Genomic DNA, 18,281 nt, shown 5'->3' with positions numbered 1-18,281 from the left:
TTTTATCGAGATCATTTCATGTAACACTTTAATTTTGCAGAGAAGTAGCTTAATAAGTGAACTACTATTTATTTTTCTTCTTAAAAAGTTACCAGTAGTAATTAGTATTGAGTTTACACAAAATTCCTATACATAGAGAAAAATATATAGGGTATAATAATCCTAATTAATTAATAGTAGTGGAGACAATCCTAAACTAAAATAAGTAATAAGCTATATGTTAATGAAACTTTTGCCTCTATGGTTTTGGTGTAATAACATTACTCATGATGTGTGAATTAATGATATGTACTATATGCCCTATCCCGTTGTCATCCCTATTAGTAGATCGTTTAAAAAAGAGTTGATGGAACTTTGAGCCAGGGTTGCATCATGTTGATCATTCCGTTGACAAATTTAGAAATTTTGTTAAGGGTATTTAAGATTTAATATGTATATATAAAAAAGAGTTTTATATGTATTAAAAAGATTTAATACTTTTCTTTATATAAAGTATAATATCTCTCGATGAAAAATGTTTAACTGGTCAGTGGTCACCCTTTGATCCATGTAGCTTTGCCATTGGAACTCATGTTTGTTTAAATTTTGGTTCATTTCCTTTACCAAACAATTTTTGTAACTCCTTGTGAAAAATGGAGTTGTGCACACAAACCGTTGCAACGGATCATGAGGTTATCATTACACGTTGCTCTGGTAGTCATCATCCTACCGTATGGGCTGACCATTTTTTGCCTATGTTGATCTTCCGGTAAATAAATATTTTTTATACCGTCAATATACAAAACAAATTCATATGATGACTAATGTATTAATTCCCAAATAGGGAGAAAATGAAGGGGAAGAGAAGCAACATGAAGACCTAAAAGAAAAAGTGAGAAAGATGTTAGTGATGGATCCTTCAAATTCTTTGGAAAAAACTTGAACTCATCAACACAATTCAATGTCTTGGTTTAGCTTATCATTTTGAAAGTGAGATTGATGAATCATTGAGTTACATGCACACTCACTGTGAAGAATTTTGGATTGATAACCTTCATGCTATTGCTCTATGTTTTCGATTACTTAGGCAACAAGGGTATTATGTCTCATGTGATAAGTATCATTCAAATTTAGAAAAAAAAATCATTTTTTTCTTTCAACCTCACCATCCGAATCCGCCTTGAGATCCAATATTCAACTTGGACTCATGACATGCCACCCGATCTCAACTCAAGATTGGACTCGGCTCTTGGGTCAAGGTCAAGGTCAGGAGTCAGGATTTGGGTTGTAGGTTGAGGTCAGGATCGAGAGTTGAGTTCTAGATTGAGGTCGAATCTAGGGTCTCGAGTCAAGATTAATGGTAGTTGGAAGTTCATGATAACGGGTCGAGGTCAGGAGTAGGGAGTCGGGTCCTGGGACTCGACTCTCAACCCTGACCAGGGCCTGACATCAACTCTTGAGCTTGGTCTATGCCAAACTCCTGACCCACGACCCCAACCCAAGACTTGACTCCTGACCCCTTATCTAGACCTGGGATCCAACTTAGGACCTGACTCCTACCTCGACCTAAGATCTGATCTTGACCCACACTCGAAGTCTGCATCCTTTCTAAAGGGTGGGGATTCAGGTTTGGTATAATAGTATTTGCTCATATTATACCTAAATGTTTGTGGGATAATAAATATTTTATTCTTACTAACCAAACACAAGGAAAAAAAAACACTTATAATTAGTACCTTTTTTCCTTGCACATAATGTATATATAATTTGAAGCAGATGCATTTAAGAAGTTCACTAATGACCAAGGAAATTTCAAGGAATTGAAGAATTGGTTAACGACGTGCAAGGAATGTTGAAGTTATATGAGGCAGCTCAATTCAGAGTACATGGAGAACAATTTCTTGATGAAGCACTAAATTTCACCATTACTTAATTGAAACTAATTTTACCTAAATTGAGCAACTCCCAACTTGCACAACAAATCACTAATGCCCTCAAGTTTCCAATTAAAGATGGCATTGTGAGGGTAGAAACAAGAAAATACATATCATTTTACCAACAAAATCAAAATCACAATCAAGTTTTACTAAACTTTGCCAAATTAGACTTCAACATCTTGCAAAATATATATACATCTTAATTAACCTTTATATTATGTTCCAACTAAAAAAACACAATTTTTTGTAGGTGGTGGAAAGAATTGGAAATAGTGAACACATCACCTTATGTAAGAGACAGATTGGTAGAGGCTTACTTTGGGAGTTTAGGGGTCCACTTTGAGCCTCAAACAAGTGTTACAAGTTTCACTAATTTTATTTTATTTTATACATTTTTTGGAGAATTTTACTGTAGCAAGTTTCACTAATTTTTTTTTTTTTTCAGATGAAAAAGGTGGTGAAGGCTTACTTTCAAGAGGCAAAATGGTATTATGGGAAGAAAGTACCAAGAATGAAACAATATATGAAGAATGGAATTCCAACAAGTGGTTACCTATTGCTAGCAACTAATTCTTGGTTAGGCATGGGAGAGATAGCAACTAAAGATGCATTTGATTGGCTAACATCTGAACCTCCCATGTTTGTTGCATCTTGTATCATTGCAAGATTACTCAATGATCTTTTATCACATGAGGTATGTTTATATATACTTCCTCTATCTCAATTTATGTGATGTTATTTGACTTGACACAATAATAGATGTTTATTTGATTAATTTTGTATGTTTATATGATTAGGAAGAGCAAAAAAGAGGAGATACAACTTCTGGTGTTGAATGTTATATGAAAGAATATGGTGTTACAAAGGAAGAAGCACATACAAAAATAAGAAAAATAATAGAAAATTATTGGAAGGATTTGAATGAAGAATACTTCAAAGTGGATGTGGCTATTGTACCAAGAGTTTTGCTCATGCCTATAATTAATCTTACAAGAGTATCTGAGTTCATATATAAAGATGAAGATGCTTATAAATAACTTGAAATATGTCATCTCTGAGATACTAGTTGATCCTATTAAATAGACTGATATGAACTTCAATTAAGGGTTGTTTAGTTACTTGTATTACTAGTATAATAAATAAATAAATATTTCAATGTTAAATTTCAGAATAATAGACAGGTGTTTGGTTTCTATATTAGCAAGATCCACATTAATTATATATATGGTAACTCCCATTGAAATTAAATAGAATGACAATTTCATTATATCACTATTGAAAATTGAAATGCTTATAAATATATTCATTCTTCACTCACAAACATCAATACTTGCAAGGCATCATTTACCGTCCTATCACTATTAGAAATAGAGGTTTTATAAATCATGGTTTTTCCACTCATTTCCCACCGAACTAGTTACGTACGGCGGGAAACAGATCAATTCAAGGCAATAGCCAACTTCACAAGATGAACAAAAATAGAAGCCCAAGAAAATTTAAGAGACACAAACAATCTTCTCTTATTCATTTTTTCAGCATGCCATGATTAAGCCACATATATTACATTAAGAAAAAAGGCCAAAGGTGTTGAGCAAAAAAATCATTCCTACCAGATAAGACTATACTCATAACAAGTCCCTCCCTCTTCATGAACCAAAAAGTTGCCTCGAAAGTTTCAACTTTTTTTTACTAATGAAGGACATACAAATTACAAACAATGGAAACCAGCTTGCTCTTAACTCTGATCCACATCATTCCCAAGATATCTTAGCAGCTGCAACCATTGACTGGTCATCGAATTTGTCACTCATTCCCAGAAATCAATCTCAATCTAAATCTAAAATGAAAGAACAAGAGATGTCTTAGTGCTATTTACCCTTACAGTAAGTTCCTCAAGAATTGATCTTCTACTTACCCCTCATTCACTAACTTGTTCATTTTCCATGTTCATCTACTTCACTTTACAATACCTCACTGCCCAACAACATACCCATGTTACCTATATCATTATCTTATGGCGCAACTCTTCCCCGTGAACGCGAGATGCTATTGTGCACGAATTATCTTTTAATGTCTGGTATTTGGGGACCTAGTTAATGCAAATTCGCGTCACGTAAACTCAATTAAAGATAAAACTGCGAATCATTTTTTTAATTGTCAGAACTTAAATTCAAGTCCTTTAATTAATCCTATCTGTCTTACCAAGTAAATCCTTGATAGTTAATTAACCTTATTCCTTCATTTACTCTCTCTTTATGTTATTATATATTCTTTGTTCATCTATATATATATATATATATATATATAAACAAACTTATTTGGTATTGATATTAAAAATTGAATCAATACAAAATATATTTTTCATTGGTATAGTCCAACAGAGACAATTCGATATTTTTAAAAGCTAGCCATTCCATGCCGTTGAAGCGTATTTTATCGTGCTAGATTATTGGCATATTATTTTTTGTCTTTATTTGACCCCAATAATTGATTCAATCAAAATGATTTTTTCTATTGTAACTCTTGTGTGCATATAATTAATTTTTGACCGCATAAAAGTAGTTATAACTCCGCCTCGTGTAATATTGCTCACATTATTAATCTCAAACACAAATAAAAGAACAGAGTTTGAGATAGATTAGCAGTTAATGTAGAACTCGTCAAGAATCCTCTCTAAATAATCAATTGAAGGATTCATGTAATCAAACCTAACTTGCTCCTGACTGGTGTGTTATCAATGTTATAAGCTAAAAGTAGTAATGATGAACTATACATTATGTGGTAAACAAATTATTTCAAACCATAATATATATATTGTGGGGCTTGGAGTATTTTGTCAATTTCATCAAAGAATTTGTTTTGGGCCACTTTGACATTATTCATCCAAAAAGGCCCAATAGATAACTAGCCCGCTTAACAAGGATCATTTACAGAAGAGCCAGAAATCACAGACTTATCCATTTTGTGGTCCAGGTACTCTGTCACCTAGGGCTGGGCATAATATGGTTAAAACCGAAAAAACCGACCGAACCAATTTTTTTTAAATTTCGGTTTCGGTTTTGATTTTCAATATTTCAGTTTTTCGGTTCGGTTTTTGGTTTTTTAGCTTAAAAAATTGGTTAACCGAAAAAACCAAAATTAGATATATATATTCTTTAGTCTTTACCCCTTCATTAAATCTCAGCCCATTCCTTTAATAAAAATACAACTCTCAGCACAATAGCCCATGCCCAAATTCCAATTTGAATTAGAAATCCGTAATCTGAGACCACCGTAGTCCATAAGCTTCAACTCTCTTCTCAGACTCTCAGTTACGCCGCGGCTCCGAGCTCGTCTCTTAACTCTCATCTCTCATCTCTCAGCTCGTCGTCTCAAGCCTACCGCTGCTCCTGGCTCCTCGCTGACGTTGATTGCTCGCAACTGTTGTCTGCTCAGTGCTCGCGAGTCGTGACTCAATAGTCAAAGGTCAGTGCTCACTGCTCATTGGCCACTGCTCATCGCGGCTTAAGTCTTAACTTCATCTAGAAATCTTTATTATGTTATATTCAATTTCAAATACAAGATGAGTACTTGAGTAGTTAGTGTTGAAGGGTGTACAGTGTACTTGTAACTTGTAACTATAACAATTCTTTTTGCATTTTGCCCATGAAAAGCACTGATATTTTGTTCATCTTTTGCTCTTAAATGAATAAGACTGAGGTCTTGCTAATGGACTTCTGTGGCTGGGTAGACAGTAGGAGAACAAGAGAAACAAATTGAATGCCATCTAAAATCAGTATGACGAATAAAATTTTTGGTATTCAAGCGTCACAGTCACCGTGGATGTCTATTAGATCTTCATGTTTTCTTTTTAACAAGAATCAATTATTCAGGCAAAGCTTATTGACAAAGATCTCACTGTCCAAAATCAGTATCCATTTACCATTAGCATTTACCAGTAACTTCTACAAATGTCTGATAGTTTGGACTTTGGCTTTCTTTTGCTTTTATACACTTTATCTCTTCTTTTTCGCTGATATGATTTACTGACCATTGTTTACATTATTTTTTTCGATTGCGAGTTAATATCTTAATACTATTTTTATTCCTTGCGGTCCAGGCTTCCTTTTGGCAGCAACAAAACTACTTTGGGGTTGATTTAACACCATTGCACAGGTCTGCTACCAAGGATACTTTTCCCAGGTCAATATCCTATATATTAGGATTTAGGAACACTTATCCCTGAATACTTCACTTTGACTTGAACAACACTTTTAGAGCTTTCTTTAATGTTCCATTTTCCTGCTATGTGGAGTTCTTTTATTTATTAGTTACTTGTACTTTTACATATGCAGTCTATGCTAAAATATCCAATTGTACTATGGAATCTTCAGAATATAAGCTGTGTTTCAGTAGTGTCTATTAGTTAGGGACTGATCAGTGAGTCGGTTAGTGAACTGTAAGTCTGTAATGTACTGCGTGATTATTGTTCTTATGAGTTCTGAACCGCAACTGAACTGCGTGAGTTTAATCATTGAATGCAAGTATGAAACTTTGTGATTATTTGTGTGATTTGTGAACTGTAATGTACTGCGTCTTTCTGATTGTTGTTATTCTTTTTTTTTCACTTTTTTACAGATGACACAAATTGGAAGTAGGATAAGTGAAAGTGGAGGTTCAAATGACAGCATACCAAACACCTCATCTCCCAATGAGGTTGAAGTTGATGTTGATACTTCAAATAAAAGAAAAAGCATGGAACCTAGAGCTACTTGTTGGAAGCATTCTGACAAGTTCACTGATGAAAATGGAGCTAAGAAAGCCAAATGCAAGTATTGTGAGAAACCTTATGCAGCTTCTACATCGATTAATGGTACGTCGGCAATGAATAATCATATGAGAATATGTCTTAAATTTCCTCGTGACACCGTAGATAAAGGTCAAAAGCTAATAATTTTCTACCATCTTCAACGGGAGCAAAGGAATGGGTGATTAGCACTTGGAAATTTGACCAAGCACAAAGTAGGAGAGCTTTAGCCAAAATGATAATTGTTGACGAGCTACCATTTAGTTTTGTTGAGAAAGAGGGTTTTAAAAACTTCATGAGAGTTACAGTGCCACAATTTCATATTCCTTCTCGTAGAACCGTGACGAGAGATTGTTATGAACTATACCTTGAAGAAAAACAACTTTTGAAGAAGGTTTTCAAAGAAGCACGTCCAAGAGTTTGTCTTACAACAGATACTTGGACCTCTATACAAAAAATCAACTACATGTGTTTGACAACCCACTTTATAGATAGAAATTGGACTTTGCATAAAAGAATAATAAATTTTTGTCCTATTTCTAGTCATAAGGGCGGGGATATGGCAGCTTGCATTACTAATTGTTTGCTTGAATGGGGTTTGGATAATGTGTTTACTATTACAGTTGATAATGCTAGTTCTAATGATGTTACTGTGAAAGAAATGTCTAAACAATTGAGTAATTGGGGAACTAACATTATGGATGGTGACCATTTTCATGTGAGGTGTATGGCACATATCCTTAATCTTATTGTGCAAGATGGGTTGAAGGAAATTGGTAAGTCTATCAAGCTAGTGAGACAAGCCGTGAAGTACATTAAACAATCTCCCGCAAGACTTAGAAAGTTCAAAGAATGTTGTGAATCTCAATTGATAGCTTGTAAGAAATCATTGTGTTTAGATGTTCCTACTAGGTGGAACTCTACATATTTGATGCTTGATGTAGCACAACATTTTGAGCTTGCATTTGAAAGATATAGTTTTTATGATATTGGATACTTGAATCATCTTCGTACCTTTGGTTCTGTTTCTTCTGAAGATGAAGATAGAACTAGTGATGAAGATGGAACTAGTGCAAGTATTCTTACACTTACAAGTGCTGACTGGAAAAATGTGAGGTCTATGGTGAAATTTCTTGAAACTTTTTATGTACTTACTGTGAAGGTCTCTGGTTCTAATTATGTCACTAGCAATACACATTTTGTTGAAATTGCTGAACTTAATCTTATTTTGAAAGAGATGATGGAAAATGAAGATGGTAATTTGAAAGAAATGGCAAAAAGTATGAATGAAAAGTTCAAAAAGTATTGGGGTGAACCACATAAAATGAACAAGATGATCTTTATTTCATCCGTGTTGGATCCCCGTAACAAGCTTGATTATGTTCCATTTGCAATTGTGGATATGTTTGGAAAAGAAGTAGGGGACAAGCTATGTTCAGAAGTGAAAAAATACATGGAAAACTTGTTTGATTATTATGTTAAGAAATCCTCAAAAAGCTCTTCACATGTACCATCCTCACCCACTTCATCTAACAACTCATCAAGTATATCTAGTGTGAGTGGTTGTGACAACTTTGTAAATAGAGGAAGAATGAGAACGAAACAACAATTTGAGAAGCATAAAGAAGTTAGTGGAAGTTTAGGTAGTAAGTCAGAATTGGAAAGATATCTTACTGAAGATATTGAGCCTGATAGTGATGAATTTGATATATTAATGTGGTGGAAATTTAATGAGCCGAGATTTCCTATTCTTGCGGAGATGGTTCGTGATGTGTTTGCCATTCCCATTTCAAGTGTCGCATCAGAATGTGCATTCAGCACAGGAGGTCGTGTTCTTGATCCCTTTAGGAGTTCATTAACTCCTAAACTTGTGCAATCTCTTATTTGTGTTCAAGATTGGCTTAGAAGTGAGCCTTTTCCAATCAATATTGAGGAAGATTTAGAGTATCTTGAGCAACTTGAACTTGGTAAGAATTTGGTATTTGTATTAATTGTCTTGAAAATAATTTTCTTACTAGTGTTTCTTAACAACTAACAAATTCTTTCATATTTTTTTAGATCTTGCATGTAGTGGGACTGAATCTAGTATTATTGATATATAGTTGCAACTTGTAAGTTCAACTATCAACTAGTGAAGCGTGGTAATGGGTAAGTAAATAACTTATTTACACAACTTGTTTGATAGTTTAATATATTTTATTATGAAATGTAGATAATTTGTCTAAAGAGTTCTATTTTCTCGCAGGCACATCACTGTTTTGTTATTTTCTTGGTTGCTATATGTTGGAACTTGGAACTTGGGAGTTGTTGCACTGGAGGTTGCACAACAATGTTTTGTTGGTTTTCTAAATCTTTTGGTTGCTGCAAATTGCAATGCTGCCTACTGGCAACTGGACTTTAGTTTGTAACTAACTATATTTTAGGGTTGGGCACAAGTTTGTTGAATTTTCTAGTGTTGTTGTCTTGACTCTTGATAGTCTTTATTCTTATTCTCGACTAGTTTGTTAATGTTGCTGCCTGCTGGACTGCTTGGACAAGAATTATCAGTTTTGTTTGATTATTTTAGTCAATGATATTGTAAGTTGCAAGTTAAATGTTTGTTGAAATTTGTCTGCTCCTTGGCAACAAATGCTTGCAGGCTGCAGCAACATTGGTCAAACTGCTTTCCATTTCTGCTTTTCTGTGAGTTGTGAAAGTAAAAGGCTTGTGACTTGTGACTTGTGACCTGCTTGTAAATAGATGAGAATATGCACTTGTTGTGCTCACAAAAGTTATGGGCTGTGAGTCTGTGACAGACTTGTGAGTTATTGCTCACAAGAGATGAAAATATGCACTTGTTGAGTTCCTGCAGAGATGAGAATTTGCAAAAGTATATGACAATATTAAATACCTGCACTTCTGAAGTCTGTACTTGTTCTGAAGCCTTTTTTTTTTTCATTTCCTGCATTTCTGAAGCCTTTTTTTTCAATTTACTAAAATTATCCATATGGCACAAGCCACTGTTAATTAAATTTGGTTAAACCGAAAACCAAATCGAAATAAACCAAACTGAAATTATAATAACCGAACCAAATCAAATTTATTTCAATTTGGTTTGGTTTCACATTTGGCCAAACCGAAAACCGAAAAATCGAACCGAAATTTAAAAACCAAACCGAACCGACCGAACGCCCAGCCCTACTGTCACCTCCATTGAGCAGGTAACAACAACAATAACGACATATTCAGTGAAGTTACATAAATACGATTTAAAAAGGATAGTACATACACATTCTTACGAAAATACTCGTGTTAGTGAGCGGTCCCCCTAAATAGGACCCTATTCGGCACAAATCCAGAAAAATCGGACTTCAATATAGATATCATATTACATTAAATGAAAAAAAAAAAAAGACGGGCTACAAAGATAAGTACTCAATTTATCCTATACCATCTGATACATTTTCATATTTAGTTTATTTTAAAAGAAATGATACATCTATATATTTAGAAACTATTTAAATTTAATTTTCTAATTTTATCTTTTATAAGACAATTTATAACTATTATGTCTTGCTGAAACTTAATATTCAATCAAAATATATCACATAAACTGAAACGTCAGGACTAATAAAAAATGTTGGTATCACTAGCTTTCTTGTAACTAATGATCTAAAGCTCCTTTGAAGAAATAATTCCTAGAAATTAGGTTTACCTACCACTACTTTTTTTTTTTTACAGAATTGAAGGTATAAGTTGAAACAATGACCAATTACCCAATTGCGCAGTTGTTTATTAGCAAATAGGTCTCATTGGCCACTTATATTAGCTTAGTTACTAACTTACTATGAGCGATCAATCAAAAACTTAGAAAAATATGATAATATTATGTATTTTTATAGCAGATATATCATATATATATATATATATTTGTGTATTTAAAAATTCTAATAATAGGCATATATTTTTTCAATAGTGTCGATAATAAATACTTTTCATTCATCATTGTATGACATATATATATATATACAATATATATTTTTAGGTGTTGATTTTCTCATACATACAAGTTATATAATATAACATACACTTCACATAGATGATTTGAAGGGAAAATTCATATGCAAAATATGAGGCATGTGAATTTGTGGCCTCCTCATAAAATTAGATAATTTATGTATATATTTTGAAAATGTGTATAATATTATATTTTGATACCCATGTTACCTTGAAGACTAGGGATCAATACTTATTTATATTTTTTTTTCCCTTTGTTTTGCCCATTTTTTTTAGTGGTTTAATCATATTTTAGAAATTTCAAATTTGCCTTTTAACTGACTTGCACATATAATTTGGAAACACATACAGTTAGTGTCTTCACCTACATTCAACTTCTGCTTTAAAAACATACATACCTATTATATTAGCATAGTTTCAATCAGAATCACTTGTGGATTAAACATCATGCATTCTATTCTTTTTTTTTTTCAATTTATCCATAGGGCACACACTTCGAAAAATGGGTATTCCCCATAGTTTTGGCCTAAAGTTCCCAAAAACCACTGGCTTCTGCATTCTCCAAAACTGTGGAACAAAAGACTGATAAGTACTGTTTCTTGGTTTAACCATTTACTCGTCTTATTTTGATTGAACACAAAATTTCATTTTTTTATTTTTAAATTAAAAATATGTATAGTCTCTTAAATCTTATGATTATATTGAAGGTTGAAATTGAAAAAACTTACTAAATATAAATAAAAATGCCTAAATTAAAACAGAAGGAGTAATATTTGAAATGACTTTTTCTATTATTTTGATTAATTCAAATTTGTGGTAAGTATCAATATATATTCTGATGCATAAAGTTTTTTATAAACTAAAGTGCAGAGAACTTTTATTACTATAGGAGTAATATTTACTACTTATATAAGTAGTACTTCCTCTATCCCTAATTAATTGTCCACATTTTTGAATTGACACATCAATTAAGAAAATAATTATTGATATAGTGAGTTTATCATTTTATCCTTATTAATTATGAAGTAGATGAATTAAAACTTAAAATTTTCTAGAAGTTCTACTTTTTCAAAGTAATTAATTGAGGGTAATAATAGATAAAAATATTTTGTCCTTTCTTGATTTGTCAAAATAGATAAGTAATTAAGACAACTAAAAAAGAAAAATAGACAAATAATTAAGGACAAATGGAGTATAATATACTACTAATATTTACTGCTTATTAATTATTAATATCCCTTTCTCCCTATACAAGAATAACTCCATTTCACCAATAAAGAGTCACTTACTTTTACTGGGGTTATTTTCGTAGTTGATTAAAGTTAGGTAGATATTAAGAAAAATATATATATAGTACTTTATTTAAAAGTTAATTATGTTTAATTTAGTTATTTATTAAATATTACCTTACGTCCTGCATACAAACCAAAATAAATGCCACATTAATTTTATGTATAGTAAAAGTACTGTGATTATTAATTATATAAATTTTATTAAATATACAAATAATTTACCTCGCGATCAACTATCAAACGAACCTTTAATAGTACTCTTTTAAACCGGCAGATTCATCATTCATGAACCGACAAATGTATCTAATTTACTATAATGAACTGACCATATAACAGGAACCTGATAACAAAAATAATAATAATAATAATAATTAATAATAATAATAATAATATAATAATAATAATAATAATAATAATAATACCAAAAAAATATTAAAATAATATTACTCACGTACTGAGAATTAAATATTAAATAAATATTTTTTTAAAAAACAAGTGAGAAACAAAAACAAGTGACTTGGGACATTGGAAATTATCCAAAACCGTCAAACTAAAATGTCTATAAATAGAATTCATTATTACTTCATCTGTCCCTAATTATTTGTCCATATTTCATTTTTTAGTTGTTCTTAATTACTTATCCATTTTGACAAATCAAGAAAAGACAATTTTTTTTTTACCTATTATACCCTCAATTAATTACTTTGAAAAAGGTAAAAAAAATTGAAAAAAATCTTAAGTTTTCAATTCATCCACTTTATAATTAATAACGGTAAAATGGTAAACTCACTATGTCAATTATTGTTGTCATGCCCCAAGCTACCCCCGAGACGTGGACACGGGACCTAGGACCACAAGTGATCCCAAGCTAACCCTGCTGGCATGATCATGAGCATACTAAATATAATCTGAATAATAGAAACTGTGCGGAAGCTAAATCATAAATAAGATGAAAAGATGGGGAATACTCATATACTATAACTGAGATAAATGAAAACTGATGAGTTTAATACTAGAAAGATATTAACTCAATACTAAGCTAAATCTATCTATGTCTGAAATAAGCCTCTAAACTGACTAGAAATGTTAGGACATGCCCCAACTAAGTCTAGCAAAACTGAAACTAAAGACTAAAAGCAATAAAGATAAACATGTCACTAGTCCTCGAAGAATGAGGACTCACCACTGATGCTGCTGAACTGAAGATCGGGAATCGATATAAGCGTGATTTGGATACTGAGAACCTGAACCTACATCACGAGAAGAAGTAGTGCACGTATGCGTCAGTACTTGAAAGGTACTGAGCATGCAAGATAGAGTAAAACTGAAAGAACATATAACTGAACAAAGCAATAAAATAATGAAATAATCTGAACATGATATAGATACTGAATACTGAGCTAAATGAATGCAATAACCAATTTATAACATGCTGACTGAATACTGAAAGAACTGTAAATGTGGTCAATGCAATAGAGTCTAACTGAACTGTGGGAGCTACTAATAACCGACAATAAAACCACACGAGCTAAATGTGGAGTCCGATGTATACGCCCTATCGAGAGGACCCAATATACCCGACCAAAGGTATAGAGACATGCTGGCGTGATCACTAAACTGATGTTGCCCACAGAGAGAACTTACACCTACGTGGCTCGTAGTTTTGGGACTATATGGGTACGTTGAACCCAAGTCCAACTCGGTATTATGCTACTCCCAATGAATTAAGTGGTTAACTATTTATGACTGAATTTCTGTAAAATACTGGATAGTTCAAAACTGAACATGCAAACTGAGAATGCAACAATTAATCTGATAATGATGCATTAATAACTGAGGCATGTTTAACTGAATAACTGAGATATCTGACCTAGCATGTGTAATTCAAGAACTAAAGAAATACATAGTTAGGGTTCTGAAATTCATGCAATAAACTGAGAAATAACATGATAATTTGATTTGAAACATTTAAATAACTAATTCTGATGATCTGTTGAAATTCTAGAAACCCTAAGTCTGTTCATAATCATGGAATCAAGAATCTGACTGAATTCTAGGGACCTAATGGGCGAAAGGAACCCACTAGTAAAATCCCACATACCTGGTGATGAATTCCACAGAGAAATCATTTCTCGGCTGGAACTGAAGAAAACTTGCTGCGTTCTTGAACTAGGGTTCTTGACTTCTCTTCTCCTCTTACGCTCTAATTTTTCTAAGTTTGATTAATGATTTGACTTAGGTAAGTTCTAGTTATGTTTCTAGGCTTAAACTGACTAAAACTTCATAATTTAGGGTTTAAACGACGTATCTTAGGGGTCCAACGAAATAGGAAAAAACCAAAAGACCCCTGACTTAATTGTTGTCGGAGTGACCGACGGACGGGACTGATGGGCCGTAGGTCAATCGACGGTCCGTCGATTGGAATCGTTGGTCGAGTCTGCCCGACAGGGCTTCACTAAAACGAGCATAAATTTTTACTTGGAGGTCGGAATTTAGAAAACTCGGTGGCATTGGAAAGATAATTCAATTATCTATCATATAATAGGTCATGGGACACCTAATTCATTTTTTGCTAAAAGTTATGACCATTTGAAGTTGACCCATCAAAATTTTCAGCTAACTGGCTGCTACCCTCACTTGCAGACTGTGGATCGATTGACGGTCCGTGCTGGTCGATCGTACTTCTGTCAGAGGCTGGGCTTAAGGGGCATCAATCCACGGACATGAACCACGTTCCGTGACCTGGCTTACGGATCGTAGGTCCAGCCGTGGGTCAACACTTAGCCGAATTTCTGGCTGAGTTCTGGGGGAGTCTGTTGACTTGAACCACGGACCTGCAGGACGGACCGTGGGTCCTCCTATGGTCCGTGGATGGTGCCCGTGAGTGCCACTTGCAACACCAAAAATCTGCAATCTAGTCTATTTTTGGATACGGGGTGTTACATTATCTCCCCCTTGGGACCATTCGTCCTCGAATGAAGACTAAACTAGCTGAAATGGAGGGAGTAGGCTGCAATACCTACCACTAAACACTGAGAACTGAATTTCTGACTGAACTGAGTTCCAAGGACATGCAAATACGCTGAAGATGCAAGTACAAACTGAAGGAACATGATGCTAAGACTGAATTTATACATGACTGACTGAAAAACTAATAAAGAACTATTACCTCAAATTGGAATGGAATTGGAAGGAAAAAGGTGAGGATACTTGGACTTCATGGCTGCTTTTGCTTCCCAAGTAGCTCCCTCTACGGACTGACTCCTCCACAAAACCTTGACTGAAGCGACTTCTTTATTTCTCAACCTTCTAAGCTGACGATCGAGAATCTCAACAGGTACATCCTCATATGAGAGACTATGTTTCACGACCACACTCTCTAATGGCACTATGGATGTTGGATCACTCACACATTTCTTCAAAAGAGAAATGTGAAAGACTGGATGCACTGCTGCTAAGTCTTGCTGGCAACTCTAACTCATAAGCCACTTTACCAATCCTTTTCAAGATCTGGTAAGGGCCTATATAACTGGGACTGAGTTTCCCTTTGTTGCCAAATCTCATCACCCCCTTTATAGGTGACACTTTCAGGAAAACCCAATCATCAACTTGGAACTCTAGATCCCTTCTTCTCACATATGCGTAAGACTTCTAGCGACTTTGGGCAGTCTTAGGTCTATCTCTAATGAGTTGCACTTTCTCCATAACATCAAAGACTGAATTTGGTCTTATCAAGGCTGTTCCACCTACTTAAAACCAACTAATTAGAGATCTACATCTACGCCCATACAATGCCTCATAAGGGGCCATCTGAATGCTAGAATGGTAACTATTGTTGTAGGCGAACTCAATAAGAAGAAGTGATCATCCCAACTACCCTTGAAGTCGATCACACAAACTCTCAACATGTCCTCTAAGGTCTGAATGGTACGCTCTGCCTGACCATCCGTCTGGGGATGAAATGATGTGTTAAGATTAACCTGAGTACCAAGACCTTTCTGAAATGACTTCTAGAAATGAGAGGTAAATTGAGGACCTATATCTGAGATGATAAACAAAGGAACCCCATACAACCTCACAATCTCATTAATCTAAAGCTTGGCGTAATCCTCCACCGAATCGGTAGTCTTGACTGCCAAAAAGCGAGAAGACTTAGTAACCCTATCAACAATCACCCAAATGGAGTCATGTTGTTTGCGAGTACGAGGTAAACCTGTGATGAAGTCCATGTTGATCACTTCCCACTTCCAAGTAGGAATGTCAATCTCTTGAGTCATACCTCCTGGTTTCTGATGTTCTACCTTGACTTGCTGGCAATTGGGGCACTTAGCCACAAAATCTGCTATATCTCTTATCATACCATTCCACCAATAGACTTCCCGCAGATCGCAATACATCTTAGTGGCGCCTGGATGAATAGAATATCTGGAATTGTGGGTTTTTGCGAGAATATGATGTCTCAATTCACCCATATCAGGAACACACAATCTACCCTGATAGCGAAGTACACCATCTCCCCCTTGGGAGAAAACCTCCACTCTCTGATTGGGGACTGCACCCTTAAGTTCAAGCAAGATTGGATCACTGTCTTGCTTTTCCTTAACCTCTACTACCAAAGAAGATTCTGCCCCATTCTGAACCGTTACACCACCATCTGATATGCTCATAAGACGAACTCCTAGGCGAGCAAGTCTGTGAACATCCTTTGCTAGCTCTTTTCTTTCTTCCTCAACATGTGCTACACTACCCATAGATAATCTGCTAAGAGCATCTGCTACTACATTCACCTTACCCGGATGGTAATGCACGCTCATATCATAATCTTTGAGGAACTCAAGCCATCTTCTCTGGCGAATATTCAACTCTTTCTGGGTGAATACATACTGGAGGCTCTTATGGTCTGTGAACACATCTACATGAACACTATACAAGTAGTGTCTCCAAATCTTGAGTGCAAACACCACTGCTGCAAGCTCGGGGTCATGAGTCGGATCCTCATGTACCTTAAGTTGTCTAGAAGCATAAGTTATAACCTTACCTCGCTGCATCAACACACAACCTAGGCCGACCCTGGATGCATCACAATATATCACATAACCATCTGAACCCTCTGGTAGAGTCAAGACAAGAGCTGTAGTCAACCTAGTTTTCAATTCTGTGAAGCTTTTCTCACAATCATCTAACCACTGGAACTTAACCTTTTTCTGAGTCCACCTAGTCAATGGTGAGGCAATGGATGAAAATCCTTCCACAAACCATCTGTAATAGCCCGCTAAACCCAAGAAACTTTTGATATCTGTAGCAGAGGTAGGTCTGGGCCATTGTTTCACTGTTTCTATCTTCTGGGAATCTACTCAAATTTCTTCACTACACACAATATGTCTAAGGAAGGCAACTGATTGTAACCAAAACTCACACTTGTTAAATTTGGCAAATAACTGGCGATCTTTGAGAGTTTGTAGAACAACTCTCAAATGACTCGCATGTTCTTCCTCATTCCTAGAGTAAATGAGGATATCATCAATAAAGACAATAACGAACAAGTCTAAGTACTGCTTGAACACTCTGTTCATCAAATCCATGAAAGCTGCAAGAGCATTGGTTAGTCCAAATGACATAACTACAAATTCGTAATGACCATACCGAGTTCTGAAGGCTGTCTTCGGAATGTCACTATCTCTGAATCTAAGCTGAAGATAACCTGATCTGAGGTCTATCTTGAGAAATGACTAGCACCCTGAAGTTGGTCAAACAAGTCATCAATCCTGGGGATGGGATACTTATTCTTGATTATGACTTTGTTCAACTGCCTATAGTCAATGTACATTCTGAGAGAACCATCTTTCTTCTTTACGAACAACACTGGTGCACCCCATGGCGAAATACTAGGTATGATGAATCCCTTATGTAGAAGGTCTTTCAACTGCTCTTTCAATTCCTTAAGCTCAGCTAGAGCCATTCTGTAAGGAAGAATAAAGATAGGTTGGGTATCTGGAAGGAGATCAATTCTAAAGTCGATTTCCCTTTCGAGAGGAACTCCGGGAAGATCATCTGGAACACTTCTGGAACTCATTGACTACAGGAACTGACTCAAGAGTTGGGGATTCGGAACTAGAATCCTTAACCCGAACTAGATGATAGAGATAACCCTTAGATATCATCTTTCTGGCCTTAAGGTAAGAAATGAATCAATCCATAAGTTCTAAGCTACTACCCTTCCATTCTAGATTGGTTCGTCTGGAAACTGAAAACAAACAATCCTAGTTCTACAATCGATTGAGGCATAACAGG

General features: G+C 34.8%; 2 protein-coding genes and 1 pseudogene across 2 annotated transcripts in view; 2 read left to right on the top strand and 1 right to left on the bottom strand.

Annotated features, from left to right (window-relative positions):
• Nucleotides 1-632: 632 nt before the first annotated feature.
• Nucleotides 633-3,746, top strand: LOC125811852 (terpene synthase 17-like; annotated as a pseudogene).
• Nucleotides 3,030-18,281, bottom strand: part of LOC125811568 (uncharacterized) — a 40,631-nt gene continuing 25,379 nt past the window's right edge. The window contains exons 10-11 of the transcript XR_007441922.1: nt 3,642-3,690; nt 3,030-3,044 (exon numbers count right to left, since the gene is read on the bottom strand). The gene's annotated coding sequence lies outside the window, so the exon portion shown is untranslated. The remainder of the gene's footprint in view (nt 3,045-3,641; nt 3,691-18,281) is intronic.
• On the top strand, nt 7,262-9,110 carry LOC125811851 (zinc finger BED domain-containing protein RICESLEEPER 2-like). Its single transcript, XM_049491400.1, has 3 exons — nt 7,262-8,669; nt 8,805-8,850; nt 8,948-9,110. Exons 1-3 carry the CDS (start codon nt 7,262-7,264, stop codon nt 9,108-9,110), a joined length of 1,617 nt encoding a protein of 538 aa, XP_049347357.1.

This window comes from Solanum verrucosum, unplaced genomic scaffold, assembly GCF_900185275.1.
Source record: "Solanum verrucosum unplaced genomic scaffold, falcon-dt-bn FXZP01000238.1, whole genome shotgun sequence".
Classification (NCBI taxonomy): domain Eukaryota; kingdom Viridiplantae; phylum Streptophyta; class Magnoliopsida; order Solanales; family Solanaceae; genus Solanum; species Solanum verrucosum.
This window is presented reverse-complemented; position numbering and strand designations above follow the sequence as displayed.

Excerpts from the sequence above, each read along its gene's own strand:
- LOC125811851 (XM_049491400.1), top strand. The coding sequence starts at position 7,262 with ATGGCAGCTTGCATTACTAATTGTTTGCTTGAATGGGGTTTGGATAAT. Across the intron at positions 8,670-8,804 it reads TCTTGAGCAACTTGAACTTG|TTGCAACTTGTAAGTTCAAC; the intron begins GTAAGAATTTGG and ends ATTGATATATAG. Across the intron at positions 8,851-8,947 it reads CTAGTGAAGCGTGGTAATGG|GCACATCACTGTTTTGTTAT; the intron begins GTAAGTAAATAA and ends ATTTTCTCGCAG.